Here is a 22,284-nt window from a genome sequence, read left to right as displayed (position 1 = left end):
TCCTGATGCACCACTCAGTTCTGTGCTCCCTAGCACAGGGTAAATGTAGATTGGATTCCAGCTCCTGATGCACCACTCAGTTCTGTGCTCCCTAGCACATGATAAATGTAGATTGGATTCCAGCTCCTGATGCACCACTCAGTTCTGTGCTCCCTAACACAGGGTACATGTAGATTGAATTCCAGCTCCTGATGCACCACTCAGTTCTGTGCTCCCTAACACAAGATAAATGTAGATTGGATTCCAGCTCCTGATGCACCACTCAGTTCTGTGCTCCCTAGCACAGGGTAAATGTAGATTGGATTCCAGCTGCTGATGCACCACCAGTTCTGTGGTCCCTAGCACAGGGCAAATGTAGATTGGATTCCAGCTGCTGATGCACCACCAGTTCTGTGCTCCCTAGCACAGGGTAAATGTAGATTGAATTCCAGCTCCTGGTGCACCAATCAGTTCTGTGCTCCCTAACACAGGATAAATGTAGATTGGTTTCCAGCTGCTGATGCACCACATGCAGTTCTGTGCTCCCTAGCACAGGGCAAATGTAGATTGAATTCCAGCTCCGGATGCACCACTCAGTTCTGTGGTCCCTAGCACAGGGCAAATGTAGATTGGATTCCAGCTCCTGATGCACCACTCAGTTCTGTGGTCCCTAGCACAGGGCAAATGTAGATTGGATTCCAGCTCCCGATGCACCACTCAGTTCTGTGGTCCCTAGCACAGGGCAAATGTAGATTGGATTCCAGCTCCTGATGCACCACTCAGTTCTGTGGTCCCTAGCACAGGGCAAATGTAGATTGGATTCCAGCTGCTGATGCACCACCAGTTCTGTGCTTCCTAGCACAGGGTAAATGTAGATTGAATTCCAGCTCCTGATGCACCAATCAGTTCTGTGCTCCCTAACACAGGAAAAATGTAGATTGGATTCCAGCTGCTGATGCACCACCAGTTCTGTGCTCCCTAGCACAGGGCAAATGTAGATTGAATTCCAGCTCCGGATGCACCACTCAGTTCTGTGGTCCCTAGCACAGGGCAAATGTAGATTGAATTCCAGCTCCTTATGCACCACCAGTTCTGTGCTCCCAATCACACGGTAAAAATGGAAATAATATTCATGGCTGGTAGCTTGAATACATTCAATTAAATGAATGTTTGACTGCTATATTTAAAAAAATATTCACTGAACGCAACAATTTTTTTGGAGGCTCTTGTTCCAATATGAATTACAAGGAAAGCAAACTGAGAGGCCTGACTTGACAAAGCACAATCCACTTTTAACGATTCACCCATAAGACTAACATTATACCTATATCTGCTATACACTAAAACTAGTCTTAAATGCTCAGTTTGTTAACATTACCAACTTCACATTTCAATTAAGGTGGATGTCATAAAAGTTTTTAGAATTTGACAGTGTTGTGACGCAACTAGTTGTGCTTATTTATTGGCACTTTTTTTTAAAACGCCTTACTGAATTTATAGAATTTGTAATTTGGTGAAATTCAGATTTTATAAACAAAATAGTAAATGTAAATACAAGGGAAATTTGACAAAATCAGTTCTGTTAGAGGACACAGTGACTGATTATAAACCAATTTTTAATGATGAACATAACATTAGTCCATACAAGGACTCAATGGGAGGGGGGGTGCGACACTTGATAATGAAACATGTTTTGAAGAGTTTTTAATTTAGAAACTTGATTCAAAAAATGAGCCATGAATTGAAATCAGCAGTTACGACATTCGTGAGTTGTGTGTGTTGGTAACAGGCAATACCATTTTAATTCCTGCTTTAAAACACTAACTAGGATGCTATGAAATATTATGTAGCATGTATTTCAACGGGACAGGACTACTTGATAAGTATCTGTTCATCAAATACATCACAAACGCCCCCCCCCCCAATCATACCCTCCGACTTGCTTATTTAATTTTGATAAGGCTGCTGTGCATTAGAAAAACGTCACTTTTGTATGCGATTAGATAGACTTGTAGACTCCCTAAGATGCTGACTCCCTAAGATACCATAGCTGAATCTACATGAATGCTCTGCAATGTTTGCTGACAAAATTGTTGCATTTGGTATAAGGCACATACGACTTCATACGCCACGTCCTACAAACAAAATTTATCAGATAATACAGGTTTAAATGGGCACTGGACAGATTAATACACTGACCTTGGCTGGCAAAGATGATTTAGTATTTTGACTCAAACTTGTATGTACCAGTAATTAGAAGAGACACATTGTGGCACATCCATCAAAAGATGCGTCTCGCACTTCACGAACTAAACCCTCAATTATGACCAGCAGGGTTTGTATAGTGTTTTGCTTTAGTGATTATTACATTGATACACTCAATCTTGTATTTAACCAAAGATCAATACAATTTTAAGTTAGGTAGGCAGTATATAATAGAAGTCAAATTTATGTTAATGACCGAAAAGCCATACTGTAAATGTTATTTACTGGGTTTTAATTTCACTATTTTCGCTGATAAATAAAATCCGCTAAATTACGTGAACATATAAAATAACAAACAGCTGAGATAGCTCCGCCTTCAGCATTGCACATTTCAATTAGAGAATTGAAAACTCGGTACATCATAAAATGAACAAATCTGAGAGGTCCACCTGAGATACATTTGTACCTACATATATGTATATCAAAGCAATTGGAATTGCTGTTTTCAACAAGAAGTCAAAAATATTCACCAAAATTAGAGAATTAAAGATATCTACACCAATTATCAATGCAATCAGGCTTGTAGTTTTCAAGAAGAAGTTGAAAAGTAAAGAGTTGACATGTGAGCGTCTGCTGACTTGTATGATAAGCTCCACTCGACAAAATCGTCAGCGGAGCTAACAATAATACTCATTGTTCCCTTGACAAATTTGTTAAATTAAAACACAGTGAATAGTGAAATTAAATGTCAGTGAAATTAAATAGTATGTCAGTATGTCCTGGTTCAGCTTGCCACGTTTTTGAGTTCATCCCAAGTATACTTCCACACTGCAAGGCAAGTTACAGTACAGCTGAAATGTCTAGTATTTCTTGTAAATTCAGACCAAGAAATGTTTCAAATAGGAGACCCAACTGAAGCTTCAGTAACGATCTCAAACAAAAGGTGAGGGGGGGGGGGTGAGTGAGTATGGCACACACTTGTACCATGCACATCAAAATTCAAGACAAACTGTTATTCTGAACAACTTTAATGTTATTTATACTCAATAGTTCTTTTGAAAATGACTACAGAATAAATGCACAAGACAAAAATGGTGAAGTAACAATGAAATCCGCACATCCTGCCATACAATGTTTTCATCGGAAGCACAAGTTACAAGCACACAAAGAGGTAGGATGGGGTGGGGGCTAAGTAATTAAGACAAACATTTAGTGATTTGCTGTGGAACAGAATCATATGAACAACAAATTTAAAAAAAATATATATATAGCAAAAAGAGAGTGTAGATGTTTTTATATATAAGCATAAAGGACCATGGATCATCTCCAGGATTTGATATAGATTATTTTGAATAAAACATCTTCACATAGTTTAATAGCACACAAATAAATTTATTACTAAGAGAATGTTACTACTGTAAGTAAAATTAACATACAAGTATTAGTATAATAACACAAAGACACGTAATGAACAACACTACTTTAAACGTTACCGAACAGGTAATAAGAATTTTTTTTTTTGAAGAAACTCATAATGGTAGAGAGAAGTTCGTGCTACACATAATTCTATTGTGTGTGTGAGGTTTATTCCAAGTCAAACACGACTTAGGCAAACATCTAAAATTGGTAACAACATTGTAAAACGTATACTCGCTCTTTTACACAAATTACCCAACCAACATCCTGGGATATCGTCAAATTGAAACGAGCCTACAAGTTCAGTACCATATCAATGTACATTGTACGACTGATTCTGCAAAGGTACTTTTTCTCCGTATTAAAACTGTCTATAGTTGCATTGGGTGACACAATTCACATGATGTTCAATCGCAGTGCCTTGAACAGTGTAAACACTTGCTTATTTGCCATTTTAGATTTTGATGAACATCTACAGGAAGAAATGCAAGTGTTGTTTGAAATGGACAACACTTAGACTAAATTACAGTAATGTGGTCGTTCTCCGTTTGGTTCACATGTAATATTTTTTGTCCCCCACAAATAACCATTTACAATAAAACAGTGTAACACATGTCCCCTATTAGCCGCGAGATGTACTTTTTTCTCACCAACTAGGTGGCGTAAAAGAGACAACCCACTGTCCAATTGCACTGAAATGTGCATGGTATCAAATTACCAAACACTACTGCACAATTCTAAATATTTTTTTTCGTATTTTAGTAATACTGAAATTACCAACAGTTTATGAATATTATTTTTACACTGACAATGACACAAAACTGTTGTATTGTTGAATATTTCTCTTTAAGATATCAGCACATGGGCCAAGGAGACGCTCAAAGCGACATCTATCCAACTTTATACATTTAAGTGGACCTCTGGCAACAACTGTAGCAGCACGAGGACGATTGAGCAACAAAGCAATTTCACCTAAAAAAACAAACAAACAAAAAACGTGAAATAAATAAAATGATCAGCTGTATTTAGTTGTGTATTTAGGGATGTTTGGGATGAATAGATTTTAGTAATCATTTTCTTCATATTTTGAGTCACCCCCCCCCCCCCCCCTCACACACACTATCACAATAATGCAAAGACCGAAGACTTTTGACAAACAAACAAACTTTAGTTTGGCAATCAGACTTGTGGTTTTTAACAAGAAGTCGAAATTATCATTTTTTACTAAAAATGACAAAAATATTCATCAATTACAGAATTGAAGATATCACGAAATGAACAAATCTGACAGGAATACAACAAGAATCTATGTTGCAAATAGGAAGGCATTTGGTTTAACGGTTTTGAAGAAGACAAAAATGTGAAAAGTTACGACATACTACAAACGCCGAACGACGTCAACAGCAGAGCTAACTAAACTGAATGCAGTTTTCTGAGAGAGCTGGTAGTTATGGATTAGACAGATTTGTTTATTTGATTATATGACTGACAAGCAAGCTTAAATTATATTTTATAACAAGCAGCCTCTCGGCTGAGATAGCTCCGCTGTTAGCAATGCACATTTCGATTAAAGAACAGAAGATATCATTAGAAAATGAACAATATGCATAGTATCAATGCAATGGGACTTGCTGTTTTCAACAAGAGTTCAAAAATATCATTTTTGACCATAAAAGAAAATATCACTTTTTACCAAAAATGACAAAAATATTCATCAAAATTAGAGAATTGAAGATATCATCATGAAATGAACAAATTTGAGAGTGGTCCACATGTAGTACCTATATATGTAATACCAAAGCAATTGGACTTGTCGTTTTTAACAAGAAGTCGAAAATATCACTTTTTACCAAAAATGACAAAAATATTCACCAAAATTAGAAAATTAAAGATATCATTATGAAATGAACAAATTTGAGAGTGGTCCACATGTAGTACCTATATATGTAATACCAAAGCAATTGGACTTGCGGTTTCTAACAAGAAGTTGAAAATATCACTTTTTACCAAAAATGACAAAAATATTCACCAAAATTAGAGAATTGAAGATATGATCATGAAATGAACAAATCTGAGAGGTCTACCCAAGGTACATATACACCAAGTATCACAGCATTCAGACTTGTAGTTTTCAAGAAGAAGTCGAAAATGTAAAACATTGACACGGATGACGGACAATCACTCATATGATAAGCTCCGCTCGACAAAGTCGACAGCGAAGCTAAAAATAGATAATAATAAACTTACCAAAGTAATCTGATGGGCCTAGTTGACCAACCTCCATGTATTCATCTCCCTCTGCTCTGCGTTGTAATACAGCGGCTTGTCCCTAGCAAATAAAACAGAGTCAAACGATTGTAACCTTCATATTGTAAATATTTCACAAGACAGACATTTGACTACTAGCTGATACACGTAAACCAAATGATACTTAGTCTAAAATGTTTGGTTATATTGAATAATTATGTATGTATACCAGTGATATACTTGAGCAAATTTTGAACTGGTTGCCAGACAATCAGTGATATGACCAGCTCCGCTTGACAATGTGGACATCAGAGCTAAAAGACTGTTGAAAGTCTGTTGGTTGATATACCTCCACTGTATAGTTAGACAGTTGAAAATAGCATTTGTTACCAAAAATAACAAAGATATTTACTCAAATTAGAAAATTGAAGGTATCATCACAAAATGAACAAATCTGACTAAGGTCCACTCAAGTATCAAAGCAAGCTAACTTGCCTTTTTTAAGAAAAAGTTTTTGCTACACACACAGGAGGTAAACATTTTGTTAGTGAAATAATGTTCACAAAAATTAACTAAACTTGTCTATCAAAATTTAAGCTGTTAACATTAAAATTGCTAAAGTTCTAGTGCAAATTCCTCTTGCAACTGTCTACTATATCTCACAGCTGTTTGCCTCCTGATGACCTGCTACACTTAGTACACAATTCACATTTTGTTGGCATACCTCTGTAATAATGAAGAAATCTTCTCCTGCCTGGCCTTGTTCAACTATCTTTTCACCGTCTTCAAACTGACAGGCCTCCAAAGCATCAGCTATTGTTAGACGCTCCCATTTATCCAAATTTTCTGTGAAAAAAAGTATTATTATGTACCAACAAAATTAACACGATTCATAAAACTAAAGTGAATTCAAAAAAAGTTATTACGTAAGAGCTGGGTTAAAATCAAAACCTACAACATAACTGATGACTTATTGGTACCAGAAGGCAATTATTCAAAAATAAAAGCTTCTGTATGAAGACATTTAGTGTGATATTATACATCTGCAGTTCAAAAATTTTACCAGCTGAACACTTTATGTTCAAATTTTGTTTCACATGTTTGCACTTTATTTATTCTTTATTTACAACGGATGTAGTGGCAATGTAGCATGTGATTGTAATAGAATCATGTCGCTGAATGTAATCAAGGAGATGCTTGACGGCACAAGATCCATTTCTCTGACTATGTGTTATCAATATGATCATTGTACAGCATTTTCCTAATAAGCTCATTGCACTTACCAAGTATTGAGACTTTACTGAGGAATTCTTCATACATTCTTCTCTTTCTAAGTGTACTTCCCTGAAAACATAAACATCACAAGATCACTACACATTCATCTGAAGTTATCACACACAACTCATAACAGCATTCACAGAAATCTCACCCCAATATACATACAAGATGTCTCAAGTCGATTGGTCCCTTTCATCACAACTCAATTGAGCTAAGCAAGTAACAACCAAAACATCCAAATGTCCCTTAACTACCGGTACATGGCAAACTACAATTTTCAAAGATACGATTTTTGCCTCATATACCTTTACCCCAATCCATGATATGGCAAATTAGTACATGTACTTTTATGAAGAAGTGACTGTTGTTGTGAACACATGCTCATAGTGTGAAGACACTTTAAGGCATATTTTGATATGGCGTCAAGACTCTTCAAGGCATATTTTGATATGCCACCCCCATGCACATTTTCTTAGAAGTTCTTATATTAGATTACTGCAGCCTTGAGTATGTAGTTAACATTCTTGGAACAGCTCCAGCATAATATTGGGGGGTTGGGTTGTTTTTTTTAATTTTCTTCTTACCGAAACAATGTCAATGTCAACTTTATAAACAAATTTAGCATAATATATTACTTCTACATTTAGGTCATCACTGATATCACTAGCTTTTTGTACATTACTTGTAAAGAGTGGCAAAAATTGAAAACAGCAGAAAGCATTTTAGCTACATTTAATTATCTTTGAATAATGCGTACGTGGTCAACCCCCCCCCCAATACCATAGCTTCATAGTTGATTTGTATCATAATATTATATGTTAATTGCTAATTGTATATTCATGTTTATTGTAATTGTGCCTTCCTTTTTATCCAAAATGATCTCCTACTCTGTAATGCTCCGCCGAAGAATCCTGTCCATACTATGGACCATAAAACCAAATGCTTCCTCTCCCTTCTATGTTGACACAGCAAGGCAGAAGATTGTATTTCCATTATCAGAAAAATAACTTGTTACAGTGAGTGTCCTTCCAGCAACTGACTAATACATCCGTACATTCACTTTAACTTGCGGCAGTATTACACTAATGATAATGAGTGCAATTTGTCAATAATGAATTGTACTCTGCTGATGAAGCCTTACAGACAATCAGTTATTTGGCTGAATGCAATCACCATTTTAAGAGTATCTTTGCTCAGTTTTTTCTCTAAATACAGGAAAGCCTCTAAATCTCCAGCATTAAAATTAAGCCACACATTTCAATCTACAATAATTCAGTACGAAAATTATGAGCACAAAGGAGATTGTGTAACGCAACACAAATAATACTACCACATCTCAAACTAATTATTAAAAAATAACAAATTTTAATAATACTTAAACTAGATATGCAATATGTAAATCTTTAAACCAAATAAGATATAAAATGTCAAATGAGTTTACAATTAAATAAAAAAAATTTTTTTGAGGAAAAGGTGAATAAATTAAATTCTTGTCTCTAAAAACCATAAAAATAGTGTGCGCAAGGTCGTAAAATTCTGAAATAATGAAAAATATATTTTGTTCTTTGCCAAAACATGTTCTTTTCTTACTCTGTATTATACCTTTTCATATCTATATTTATTATTATACCAACAACTTAAATACGTAAAAAATAAGGAAATTTTTATCATTATATTTTGATGAATGACCTTACATACCATGAGAATTCGTCTATAACTGTCTCTATCAATACCCCAGAGCTTGACATCAGTTCTGGCCTGTCAATGATAAATTTAGGTTAATTTCTGCACTCAAATCACCATGACAAAGTAGATAGTCAAGAATTGATGGATGCACATCAGTGATGCTCAATAAAATGTACTGTATTCAAGCAATCTGACATAAAGCTGGATGTGTACATAATATAAGACATGATTTATTTTATTTAATGTGCATGTATAGCCACATTTCAGAGAACTATGAAGTATATTAGACAATGGTCTCTATGTGGATGATGACAACTCAAAGACAAAAAGTGATTCTAATTTAATTTTCAATACACACAAATCGATCCCAAAAAAATAAATTTAATTTCAAATATTTTCCCTCGACATTATAAACAGACTGTAAGCAAACAGTGATAAGGCAAACAAAAATGATCTAATGAAAGTAACTGATGGCCTATTTAATTTATTAGCAACATAGAGCGTGAGGAAGTTACTCATTCTCAGATACTTACCTTAATTGTGGCTGCTCTGGGTGTGCCGTAGATGAGTGCTAATTCACCAAAACTACCACCATCACCGATGGTGACTACCAACTCATTGTTAACATACACCTAAAATGCCAATATACATAAATAGATCAATTAAATTCAAGCACAAAAGCATGTATTTCAACTCAGCTTAACTTAGGTAAGATCTTTCTGACCAATAACATGTCAGCTGGTCATATCCAAACTCTGACAAGCAGCAGATTGAAGTTGAGTAAATATTCAGCTATAAATCCTTAATTGAATAAAATTTCCTATCATCATTTGACAAGACAAAAAAAAATAAACAAGCAGCCTATCGGCTGAGATAGCTCCGCTGTTAGCAATGCACATTTCAATTAAAGAACTGAAGACATGATTAGAAAATGAACAATATGAATAGTATCAAAGCAATCAGACTTACAGTTTTTAACAAGAAGTCGAAAATATCACTTTTTACCAAAAAATTACAAAAATATTCACCAAAATAAATTAATTAGAGAATTGAAGATATCATCACAAAACGAACAAATCTGAGAGAGGTCCACATGTAGTACCTATATATGTAATATCAAAGCAATCGGACTTACAGTTTTCAACAAGAAGTCGAAAATATCACTTTTTACCAAAAATATTCACCAAAATTAGAGAACTGAAGATATCATCACAAAATGAACAAATCTGAGAAAGGTCTACATGTAGTATCTATATATGTAATATCAAAGCAATTGAACTATTGGTTTTTAACAAGAAGTCGAAAATATCACTTTTTACCAAAAATTACAAAAATATTCACCAAAATTAGAGAATTGAAGATATCATCACAAAATAAACAAATCTGAGAGAGGTCCACATGTAGTACCTATATATGTAATATCAAAGCAATCATACTTGCGGTTTTTAACAAGAAGTCGAAAATATCACTTTTTACCAAAAATGACAAAAATATTCACCAAAATTAGAGAATTGAAGATATCATCACGAAATGAACAAATCTGAGAGAGGTCCACATGTAGTACCTATATATGTAGTATCAAAGCAATTGGACTTGCGGTTTTTAACAAGAAGTCAAAAATATCACTTTTTACCAAAAATGACAAAAATATTCACCAAAATTAGAGAATTAAAGATATCATTACAAAATGAACAAATCTGAGAGAGGTCCACATGTACCGTTAAAGTCCTATTATAAACCACGGTTTATATTACAATGTATCAATTTAAAAATTGGGATCAAAAGCTCAAGTTCGGGGTGCGGTTTCTATTACGTACATATTGCAATCACTAAATGGGCGTGGTCATTTTTTGTCCACAACACATGCACAAAACAAACAATACACCGTACAATCTCTTGAATAGGCGTCGGGGAAGAGTGAAAGGCCTTATTTTGGTTCTAAAATAGGCGTTACGAAATGTTGAAAAATTACAATAAAAAAAAAATTCTACATGATACAAAAAATACTCAGTATTTTTAATGTAATATGCATTTATTTTTTTTTAATTTTCTTGGTAACGAAAAGTATATTCTAACAGAAGTTTCAAATAAAAACACGAATGCACTGCTTAGTAGCAAATGATCACATAACGGTAGCTCGATCCGGCCATGCTGCTGGTCTCAAGTGACTAACTTACTTGTTTTCGAAGTGTTGATATTGGTGATTATTATTTAGTAGTGATTACAATAACGCACGAAAAATAAATTCGTTGAATTGTTATAAAATGCAAGTAAAATTCAACTTAGTTTCCCCGTAAGCGAATGATTTCAGTCACATGTAAACAGCCGATACGATATCCGCCATGCTTTTGAATGCTCACGTGACGTATTATTGACCGGATAGGTCAAGTCGCTAATTAACCAATCAAAATGCTGGATGGTGCCCACGTGTCTAAATTACATAGCTCATTTAAATATGTTAATGACAGTTCAGCGACCTCATGGTGAACGCAACACGGAAGAGATTTACCGATAATGTAGTGCGATCTTTTTCCTTTGATTTCCATGGGAAAACGGCATGATTTTTTTTTTAAATCAAGAAATTATTTGTTTTCGAAAGATAAATTATTCTTCAATGCTCAGTTTAACACTTTTACGGTGATAAAAGCTCATTGTCTAAAACTTACGAAACACAGACGTATTCAGAAAGAGTATTGACAGAGGTCGCCGCCAGAACAAAAGCAGTTTCATTGCCTGTCTGACATCTTATCACCGCTGAACAATAAATAGGTGTGAATATTTTTAGGCATGTTGTCGAAACAAAGAATAGGATTAGGAACAATGCCGTTTTGGAACAGCTGGTTGAAACAATGAAGACAGTCACGGTCTTGTTGAATTGGGGGTGCGGTTAGTAATAGGTACTTTTTAAGTTTTCAATTTTTGTTAAGAACTCTTTAACCCCGAAGCCGGAATTGGGGGTGCGGTTACTATTACGTATGCGGTTTATATTAGGACTTTAACGGTAGTACCTATTTATGTATTATCAAAGCATTTGCACTTGCGGTTTTTAACAAGAAGTCGAAAATATCACTTTTTACCAAAAATGACAAAAATATTCACCAAAATTAGAGAATTGAAGATATCAACATGAAATGAACAAACCTAAGAGAGGTCTACCCAAGGTACATATACACCAAGTATCAAAGCATTCAGGCTTGTAGTTTTCAAGAAGAAGTCGAAAAAGTAAAACATTGACACGGACGACGGACGACGACGACGGACAATCACTCATATGATAAGCTCCGCTCGACAAAGTCGACAGCGGAGCTAAAAATTTATTTAGATAAAAAAAAAGGGTGCAAACCTGGTACACATTTGACTTGCAATCATATTCTAAATGGAAAACATTTGATTGTGAGAAGGAGAGTGAACACCATGTTTACCAACTAATGGAAAAAAGATGTGGAGTTACAAGAAACAAGCAGCCTGTCGGCTGAGATAGCTCCGCTGTTAGCAATGCACATGGCAATTAAAGAACAGAAGATATCATTAGAAAATGAACAAATTTGAGAGAGGTCCACATGTAGTACCTATATGTATAATATATCAAAGCAATTGGACTTGCGGTTTTCAACAGGAAGTCGAAAATATCACTTTTTACCAAAAATTACAAAAATATTCATCAAAATTAGAGAATTAAAGATATCATCATGAAATGAACAAATCTGAGAGAGGTCCACATGTAGTACCTATATATGTAATATCAAAGCAATTGGACTTGCGGTTTTCAACAAGAAGTCGAAAATATCACTTTTTACCAAAAATTACAAAAATATTCACCGAAATTAGAGAATTAAAGATATCATTACAAAATGAACAAATCTGAGAGAGGTCCACATGTAGTACCTATATATGTAATATCAAAGCAATTGGACTTGCGGTTTTCAACAAGAAGTCGAAAATATCACTTTTTACCAAAAATTACAAAAATATTCACCAAAATTAGAGAATTAAAGATATCATTACAAAATGAACAAATCTGAGAGAGGTCCAAATGTAGTACCTATATATGTAATATCAAAGCAATTGCACTTGCGGTTTTCAACAAGAAGTCGAAAATATCACTTTTTACTAAAAATGACAAAAATATTCACCAAAATTAGAGAATGGAAGATATCATCATGAAATGAACAAATCTGAGAGAGGTCCAAATGTAGTACCTATATATGTAATATCAAAGCAATTGCACTTGCGGTTTTCAACAAGAAGTCGAAAATATCACTTTTTACTAAAAATGACAAAAATATTCACCAAAATTAGAGAATGGAAGATATCATCATGAAATGAACAAATCTGAGAGAGGTCTACCCAAGGTACATATACACCAAGTATCAAAGCATTCAGGCTTGTAGTTTTCAAGAAGAAGTCGAAAAAGTAAAACATTGACACGGACGACGGACGACGACGACGACGACGACGGACAATCACTCATATGATAAGCTCCGCTCGACAAAGTCGACAGCGGAGCTAAAAAACAAACTAGTTTCCTACCTCTACTTCTCCTTGGTCTATAACATAAAAGTTATCGCCCTCATCACCTGAAACCCAAAAAATCAAATATGAAATGTCAAACAAACAACATGTGGTATTTGTGTGTTTTTTATATTTTCATCACAATTAATATTTTACAATATTTGAAATTCACTACATGGTGCAACCACAAAAATTAATATTACTCTGCTACAACCCGATCAACTTTGTTTACCTTGGATTTCACTAAATAAAGAGCACTAACATGGGGGTGTTGAAAAAACTTTTTGCTTGATCCCATTCCAAAAATGTGTTGAATACATAGGAGTAATGCAATAATATTCACAATTGTTTCATGAATGAATTATTCAGTAAATTAGATAGCACATCAGGATATTCCCATAGCAACTGTTAGGAATTAGTAAGGAAAACAGCACCAAGATCTTTTCTGTATCTTTTTTCCATATGATTCACCAGATATACTGGTGAATTAAATTTACATTTGGCTACAATAAATTGTCATTATCACCACCAATGGCTAAATATAACCTCAACCTAAAGAAATTGATCATGATTGAAAAACCATCCTATCGTCAACCTCAGAAAAGTAAATCAATAAACCTTCTAAAAACATGTGCTTAAGTCTTTGTTACATTATGAATTGCACATTTCAATGTGTCACATGATTTTGTAATATATTAAATTATTAACCAGTTTGTCAAAAGGGTAAACAAGTTACAAGTAGATACTGGTGTTATCATTAGAGGTAGCCAAGACTAAACTAGACATGAAATGTCACAGTCCCCGTTATTTGATTATAAAGTAGTACAAGGAACATCTGCAAACAGGTGAATGAATATGTACTCTATGTGGGTACAACTCATCATAAAGTGATTTCCCATAATCTAGTTTTGTACTGACAACTAAAAACTTCCACTGACCCATGTTCAGAATCTCAGAGTACACAAGTGCAACAAAACTATTTGTCATACATGTATACTTGCTCAAGAAACTGCATTCATAAATCTGAGTGAACCTTGATGTACATGACTTCTTTGTTAATCAGGTCTTAGTATATTACCAGGACCTGGGTTTGTTTCAACATCACCACTGGGCATCAGAATCATTCTCATGTTGTCAAATACAATTTTTTATTAATACAGTAAGGTTTATTATTTAAAATGTATTCATTGTACATAGAACAACATTTGTTAATTTAAACAATTGTAAAAGCTATGTTTTCAGAGCAAGTACATGTAATAATTAAGGAAGCCAGTAAAGGTTGGTCTGCTCATAACCTTCAATGGAGAAGTAACAATAATTGTTTGAAGTCTTTTTAGTGCAGTGATATTATTGCATTTCATCATTATTAATGGGTATAAAATACTGTAAACCATTTAATTTTCACTTCTAGATATATTCAGGATTCTATGAAATTTCAATAAAGTCCCTGACACTCCATGTTGTAGGAACCCAGAAAAAATTGCCTTGCAAAATTGAAGCAGTTCACAGCACCACTGTAAAAAAAAAAGAAGTTTAAAATGAGTATTGTTAAAGATATACACATGTGGGTTCATAAGACATATGTACCAATCTGAGCGGTTCTAGAGATTAGTATCACAAGATTTTACTCTCTGTGATTCAATATCAGCCCTATGTATAACGCTGTGTTGATCAGGCGAACTAATTGACAATGGCCCTACAGGTATCGCTATGCAATCACAGTAGTTTTGTATTCTTCTTGCATTTCGACCATGGAAAAATATTTGTTTTTGAGAGTGGCCGAATTATCAGAAGAAAAACAGAAACTATTTTTTTTTAGTATAAATTCTAGTAACTGAAATGCAGGATTGGGTAAAGAACAAGACAATAAGCAAGATTGATAAACCTTCAGCGAGCACTCCTGAAATTTCAGATCATTGGTACCATGTTTTTGGATACATTCAATAAAATTGGGTTATTTATTTGATGTAACGAAACATGCATTCACAGCAGACGGAAATTCGTTTGAGATGTTACTGGATTTTTGTATTCAGTTTTCCATTTCAACCACCATCATCACTTAGTATAAAGCTGAGATCATGCATAAATGCACAGTGTAGTGCCACCAGAAAACCAATTGCTTGAGAATATTTTGCACCATTACACCATTTCAAATATTATATTAATTCACAGACAACAAAATAAAGATTTCAATAACATACAAGTTTTCCCACAGTTGATGATTGTATGGCAATTACATGGCTTCACCAGTTTTACTCTGGAAGAAGTTGGAAACAGATAACAGGAAGGGGCTACATGGCTACATCTTTTTTTTTTGAATTTGAATCAAGCATGATTTTAAAATTTTTTTTTTTTACAAATGTCTATTTCAGGGCAACAGAAACAAAAACAATAAATGTGTAGGTAGGCATTTTAACAATTGCACAATTAATATTGGATGAAAACGTCATTACCGATATAAATCATAATTCTGTTCAAATTAAAAATAAGATCACATTTAATTTAGTCAGTTTTCATAATTAAATACATAATAACATGTACTTATAAATTTGAATAAGGTTCAACGGCTTTTTCATTTAGTGCCAGTTTATACACCATAAAACTTCTGGTTTAGGTGTCACACTCAAAGAGTGAAAGGCCTTTGGTTTGGCATCGCGAAATGTTGGAATTGAATCCCCCCAAAAATTCAGTAAAGTTTACGAAAAGTAAAGTATTTTCTAAAAGAAGTTTCGAATAAATACAAACACGAATACATTGCTTAGTTGTTACATGGAGGGGTTTATAGTTCCATGGTTGTTAGTACCGGTAGCAAATGATCACGGTAGCACAATCTGGTCATTCTGTGTTTCGCAAGTGAATAACTTACTTGTTTTCGAAGTATTGCAATTGTTTATTATTATTCAGTAATGATTATAATACGCACAAAAAAAATAATTCGTTGAATTTTTATGAATTGGAAGTAATATTCAACTTAGTTTCATCGTAAACGAATGATTTCGGTCGAATGTAAATGCGATGCGATATCCGCCATGTTATTTCAGTACACGTGGTCATTTAAATATGTTAATGACGGCTCAGTGACCTCGTGGTGAACGCAACAGGGGATTCACCGATGTTTAGCAAGATCTTTATGCTTTGATTTTGACGGGGAAAACGGCATGATTTTTTTTAAATCGAAAAATTAATTGTTTTCAAAAAATAAACTGAGCATTCAAAGAATAATTTAACATTGTTCACAGAAATAACAGCCCATTGTCGAAACGAAGCTTACCCATTCACGCTATTCACAATAAACATGATACTCTTGAATATGTGTCAATGACTACGGTAAAATATAAATTAGACTCTTTTAGGCATCAGGAGTGAATAAAATATCCAAAACATAAAAAAAAAAACTGCCGAAAAAACGGGCGATTTCACGGTCCGTTCACAGACTGTGGTCCGTTGCAGACTGCTCGACCGACCGTCCATACACGTGTTGTCACTGTACATCCGCCATGTTGAATCGCACAAGATCGCCAAAATCTTCATTGCAACTAACAGTTCAATGCTCACAACATAAAAAATACGAATATAATCATAGGCAACCTGCTATTATATCATGAATAAATTGATCGACACAGGGAAATCCCCCCCCCCCCCCGAGTTGTGAATATTTCGGAAATCGCTACACAAGCAAAAGACTGGAAAACGATTTACCGGTACTTGAAAACTATGTCCTCGTGAATTAATCGTTAGTGTACAATAATTTGACAGGGTATACAATTCACAAACTAGTTTCGTAGATTAGAGACAATTGTTTGCTTTTTTTGGTTTTTCACAAGAATATAAAGCTGGCAATCATAATATTCACGTCCGTACGTCACGAAATGTACACCAATCGTACCCCAATAAACTGGAAAACTTACCTTTGCAAACACGTCTCTTATGCCGCCTTCTTGAAGTTCTTGAAATCAAATAAAGTTACTAGTTCTTCTAGTAACGAGTGAATGAGACCACTGAGCCAAACAGAATACATGTATAAACAGTACTATAATAAATTGCACGCAATGGAGAAATCACGTGCCGTAATAACAGCAGCCTTACTCACAGATCTAATCTACTGTAAAATATTTTATTTCAGCTGGAATTATCATTCGCTGAAAAGACTTTTTCTGGGTGTTTTGTATTGAATTTATTTTCATTGATTTTTGACAAGTTGACTGTAAAATATAAGAAAAGGGTATATTCGCTGGATTTTATTTTAACTGAAACATTCCTTCAGCGAAAATAGCAAAAAAATGTTGCAAGCAAAAATAAAGTATTTTACAGTAATTAATTTATTCTGAGCATGCGCAGACGTTTTGTCAATGTTGCCGGGAGAGGCAATTTTTGATAAAATCATGAAAAAGACCCACTTGGGATTTTCAGATCTGGAAAAAAAATTACGTGCATACTCGGAGGGGACATGTTCATCAACCTGCCAAGTTTCACTGATATCTGCTGTAGAATTTCTGAGAAAATGTTGGAGACGGAATTATGGACATAACCTGAATTATTAGTCCCCTTTTCAGGCTGCGCCTGAACGGGGACTAAAAATGTACAGTCAAACTTGTGTTAGTGACCGCCTCTATTTAATCCTAAAGCACAACGTACGAGAAAATTGTGCATAAAGACTACCTGCCTATAGTGACAGTCGTAAGACATAATGTATGAGAAACTTGTGTATATAGACTAGTCTTTAAGCAATAATTTTACAGATTCACCTTGGCTTAGACACCAAAATAATAATTAGAATTATAAACAATCCAAACTTGTTTAATTTTTATCAACTCACAAATTTGTTTTGTTGCAACAGTACCATCTCACATTATTTTCTGGACAAATATTGTGTCAAAATGTACAAGATGGGGATCCATAACAAAATTAATGCAACCTTCATATAAAGATCATTTTAATGAAATCCATTTAGGAGGTAGCTATACACAAGTTTGACAATTTAAAACAGAAACCATGTAAGACCAGCATAGGTGGTTTGACTACCAATGATAACTAAATCAAAATACATTTGTTCCATCAAGTTTAGCCAAGTTCAAACAATCATTGGTTAACATTCCAATCCTGCATAGTAAGCGTTCAAGTGTAAGATTTGTAATTGAAATAATCTCTGATGCATACCATACAGGCATACCATGAGTGAGCAACTAATAAGTCTAATAAAAATACATGACTTTACTACAGACACTGAATGAATGTAGATATAGGTCAAGGTAGTTAACACAATGAATCACCATTTTGACACTCTGCCAACATGAATGGTCATGTGTATTCCAAGACGAAAATCAGAATTGCACAAATGATTTTTGTCAACCAAAATGACCACTTGTATTGGATCATGACATAATACACTGCATCTAAGTACAACAACAGACTGAGTACCAAGCTATCAACAAACTATCAATTTGAGAAATAGGCAGAAATGGCACAAAAGCAGAAAAAAATGATGACTTTCAACAGATACGTGTACAACAACACACAAACTAACTTAAATGATCAAAATTTTTAGCTAAAGCAAACATAAGAATTTTGAGTAGTGACTTTGATAACACAGACAAAATAACGAGACTAATGAAGACATGATGCAAATATACACAGAGGTTAATGTAAATGTCAAGGTATTACACATGCTGAAAGGGTGAGTGTGACACTACCCAAGGCATAAATCTCACACTCTGATTACAAGCTCTGTCTCTAATGAGGCCATATATATATAAAACGACAGCTGATCGACCCTACAAGCAAAAAAATAATCAAGAAATTTTGCCTTACCTTGTTGGATTACTTTTTCACCTCCAATGTGGTTAACAGGAAACATGGCATCAAAAATGTCGCTGTTGATGGATAAAACAAGAGAGAGAGAGACTAAATATAAAGGTACAAATTTCCTAGACACCATTTAATTTTTTAATAATAATTTGTCCACACAAAAGCCATCATCAAATTGCTTACATTTTTACAGGCAGTCCACTACTCCATTTCATTAGTCAAGACATTATTACATATAGCATTATGAAATAATTGTCTCAGAATCCTTAACATATGTGTAGAAGATATTTCCATAATACGTTGAAAACTAGGATCTATAGTGTTTGTTTGAGGTCATACCAGCAGCAACAAAAGACGAGCCATATGCACATTTGAGTGTACTGCTATTTACTGACATAGCTACCACCATAATTGGTGAAATCTGACATTGATATAAATATATCACAAAAGCAGATGATTAACACACCAATGCCGAACTTGTACAACACTACATTTGCAGACATAATAAATGCTATCAAATGAGCCATGATGGCATTTATCATAAAATAAATGCATCACAACTCCACAGGAGATAATTTACCCAGCAAATCAGCATTTTGTTTTCAGAGGAAGACCTGCGTTTTTATAATCAGTGACAGTTTTTTCATAGCACATGAAGTCGGCTTCTTTGTTGTTGGAAAAATATTGGATACGGGTAGGTGTATTTAAATTCTTACATATTAAAAAATTAAAACAAACAAATGTATGTATAAATTTATGATTATTTTCAAACTAGACAAAACCAGCAGCATAATCCGTATTAATACACATATAACTTAACTGCAAAGTTTATTGTTTTGCTAGGGAGTTATATACAGCTCTATCAGGATAACTACTTTGCTCGGGAGAGCTACATAGTAGCATAATATTAAACCCACTAATCATCTCATTTGTAACCAGTTCTGTTTATATCTGATTCTAAATACATCTTGAAGGTTTGTTTACATATACTGAAAACCATTTATTTATAGAGAAATGCAATAAAGAAAGTAAAAATATTGTAAATTAGCACAATCATGATCATCATCTGTATAATATAATTGTTGTTGTTGTTGTAATAAATGACATAGAAATGTAACAAACCAGGGTCAACTTTGCAATCTAAAAACTATTATGCCGACACAAAGCTAATCAAATAGTGTTTTGGAATAGGATATCAATGACAAATTGTTATAGAATTAAATGTACCCACTGTAAGCCTGCAGGTAAACTTCCTAGTTTCATACAATTATAGAGGATTCAATTCTACTACATGTATAATAGTAGCTTACGCTGCTGTAGGGCATAATATCACAGTGAGCAAGGCCTTGGAGATGCAAATTATTTTTGTGAATATGTAATAATCAAATGAACTCCATGAAAGTATAGCAAAGATTTAGTTTGGTGTTGTCAATGTATCTCATACATGGTAAAGAAGTGATCACGAAGACAAGTCAGTGCAAGTTCAAGATGTTCAGCCAATTTAACAAGTGCAAAAAACTATGCTTGAGATCAGATACAAACCAACCAGTAATTTCCTTACAAGTCTGCCACCAATCATCACAAAAATTGCTATTAAGTATTAGGTGACATGGATTGTTAAAAACACCAGCAGTAGCTAAACATTCAAATATCTTCAGCATGCAGAATAATAAGAACATAATAAATGTAACATAAGTAAATTCTCCAATAACTCAATGACTATCCTATGATATTCAGTGTATTAGCCAGCTACTTTCAGCCTGTCAACTTGACCAGAACTATTTTATTCGTTTTTCTGTTTTTCCAATGTTCTTTAGCAATTTTGTAAAATATAATGCCCAAAATCGCCCTTTTATTACATTTTTGACAGGCACTTTTTAAATTCCTGGTTAATACCCTAAAAGATACATGGAGGAAACATACCTGCGTTCATTATCATCCAGGTGAGAAAACAACACATTCTTGGAAATTGCTTTGGAAAGAGCAGCCATAGTTTTGTAATCTTTTGGAACTACTTTCTTGACATACGTGGCAGCATCTTCTTCTGTGTACACCTCAGCACTGACAGCACCACGACGTCGTCTCGTAACTCGAACCTGTGATACAGGTGGTGTTGGTGAAACTTCTTCATCTCTGTCTTCAGGAGGTGGAGACGCTGATTTAGATTTGGGTTTACTCGCAGACTCCTGTGGATTATAAACAAAATTAATGATTATTATTACATAGGTAGTCAGGGATCAAAGTGCACACAGACAACAAACTCTTAAACAAAAGCACTTAGAAGACTAATCAAACTTGCATTTTTTTTTCAGCATGAACGAAATTGTGACATTTATTTATTTATTTATTTGTGTTCACACTTTTGCAAGACTAAGTAATTACTAAACATGGGCTATATTACTTGGTCTACCAGGTATAGGTCAATTACAGGAAAAGTACCGTAATGAATGTAACACATGTGCATAAAATCTTAGTTAGATTGCATTCATTTCGACAAAACTGTTTATGTGAAATCATTGCAAAAATGTATCCTACATATGAATAAATACTAAAAATGCCTCCTCTGATTCTTACTGAGATGCATACGTCCGTGCAAGATGTCGGAAAATGGCATCAAGGGTTTTGCAGATTAACGCAAACATTTACCAGTGTTCTATGTCACATGTATACAGTAACCACCCCTGGAGTTATTTGGAGAGATATATAAGATAGCCCTGTCTGTACAAAGAATTGAAATCAATCTGGTTATTAACAAAATGTGTGTGACAATATCAGAAAGGGATATACATGTATGACGAGTGTCTCAATATTATCTTAAGTGTGGTTGCTATGGCAACAAATGCCAAGCATTAGGAGGAAATCTAACAAACATAGTGATCAGCACAAAGAAATACCCCCCCCCCCCCGAGAGAAACCGGTTATTCACAATGGCATGGTTACATGTAGGTATTTGTAACATATGAAAAATAGTTAAGACAGACAAAATAAGTGTGAAAACCAGCATTTGGTAATGTAATCGCACTCACACAGCCCTAGATTTACATGACAAACACTGAGCACTATAATAGTGAATATTATCCAATACCCACAATGACAAGATTTGAAAGATAGAATCTATAATAGTTATATAGTGAAAGAGCACTGTCAAACCACGTT

The 22,284-nt window shown here is 34.3% G+C and overlaps 1 protein-coding gene across 2 annotated transcripts in view; it reads right to left on the bottom strand.

Annotated features, from left to right (window-relative positions):
- Positions 1 to 3,748: 3,748 nt before the first annotated feature.
- LOC100372462 (cAMP-dependent protein kinase regulatory subunit-like) overlaps positions 3,749 to 22,284 on the bottom strand; it is a 36,415-nt gene continuing 17,879 nt past the window's right edge. For both annotated transcript variants that reach the window (XM_085502157.1, XM_085502158.1), the window contains exons 2-10: positions 21,052 to 21,314; positions 19,132 to 19,193; positions 13,342 to 13,388; positions 9,345 to 9,443; positions 8,824 to 8,883; positions 7,131 to 7,191; positions 6,572 to 6,693; positions 5,848 to 5,929; positions 3,749 to 4,572 (exon numbers count right to left, since the gene is read on the bottom strand). In XM_085502157.1, the coding sequence (XP_085358283.1) occupies positions 4,400 to 4,572; positions 5,848 to 5,929; positions 6,572 to 6,693; positions 7,131 to 7,191; positions 8,824 to 8,883; positions 9,345 to 9,443; positions 13,342 to 13,388; positions 19,132 to 19,193; positions 21,052 to 21,314 (969 nt within the window). In that variant the 3' untranslated portion in view covers positions 3,749 to 4,399. The remainder of the gene's footprint in view (positions 4,573 to 5,847; positions 5,930 to 6,571; positions 6,694 to 7,130; positions 7,192 to 8,823; positions 8,884 to 9,344; positions 9,444 to 13,341; positions 13,389 to 19,131; positions 19,194 to 21,051; positions 21,315 to 22,284) is intronic.

This window comes from Saccoglossus kowalevskii, chromosome 8 (genome assembly GCF_978046115.1).
Source record: "Saccoglossus kowalevskii chromosome 8, keSacKowa6.1, whole genome shotgun sequence".
In the NCBI taxonomy this organism is placed as follows: Eukaryota; Metazoa; Hemichordata; class Enteropneusta; family Harrimaniidae; genus Saccoglossus; species Saccoglossus kowalevskii.
This window is presented reverse-complemented; position numbering and strand designations above follow the sequence as displayed.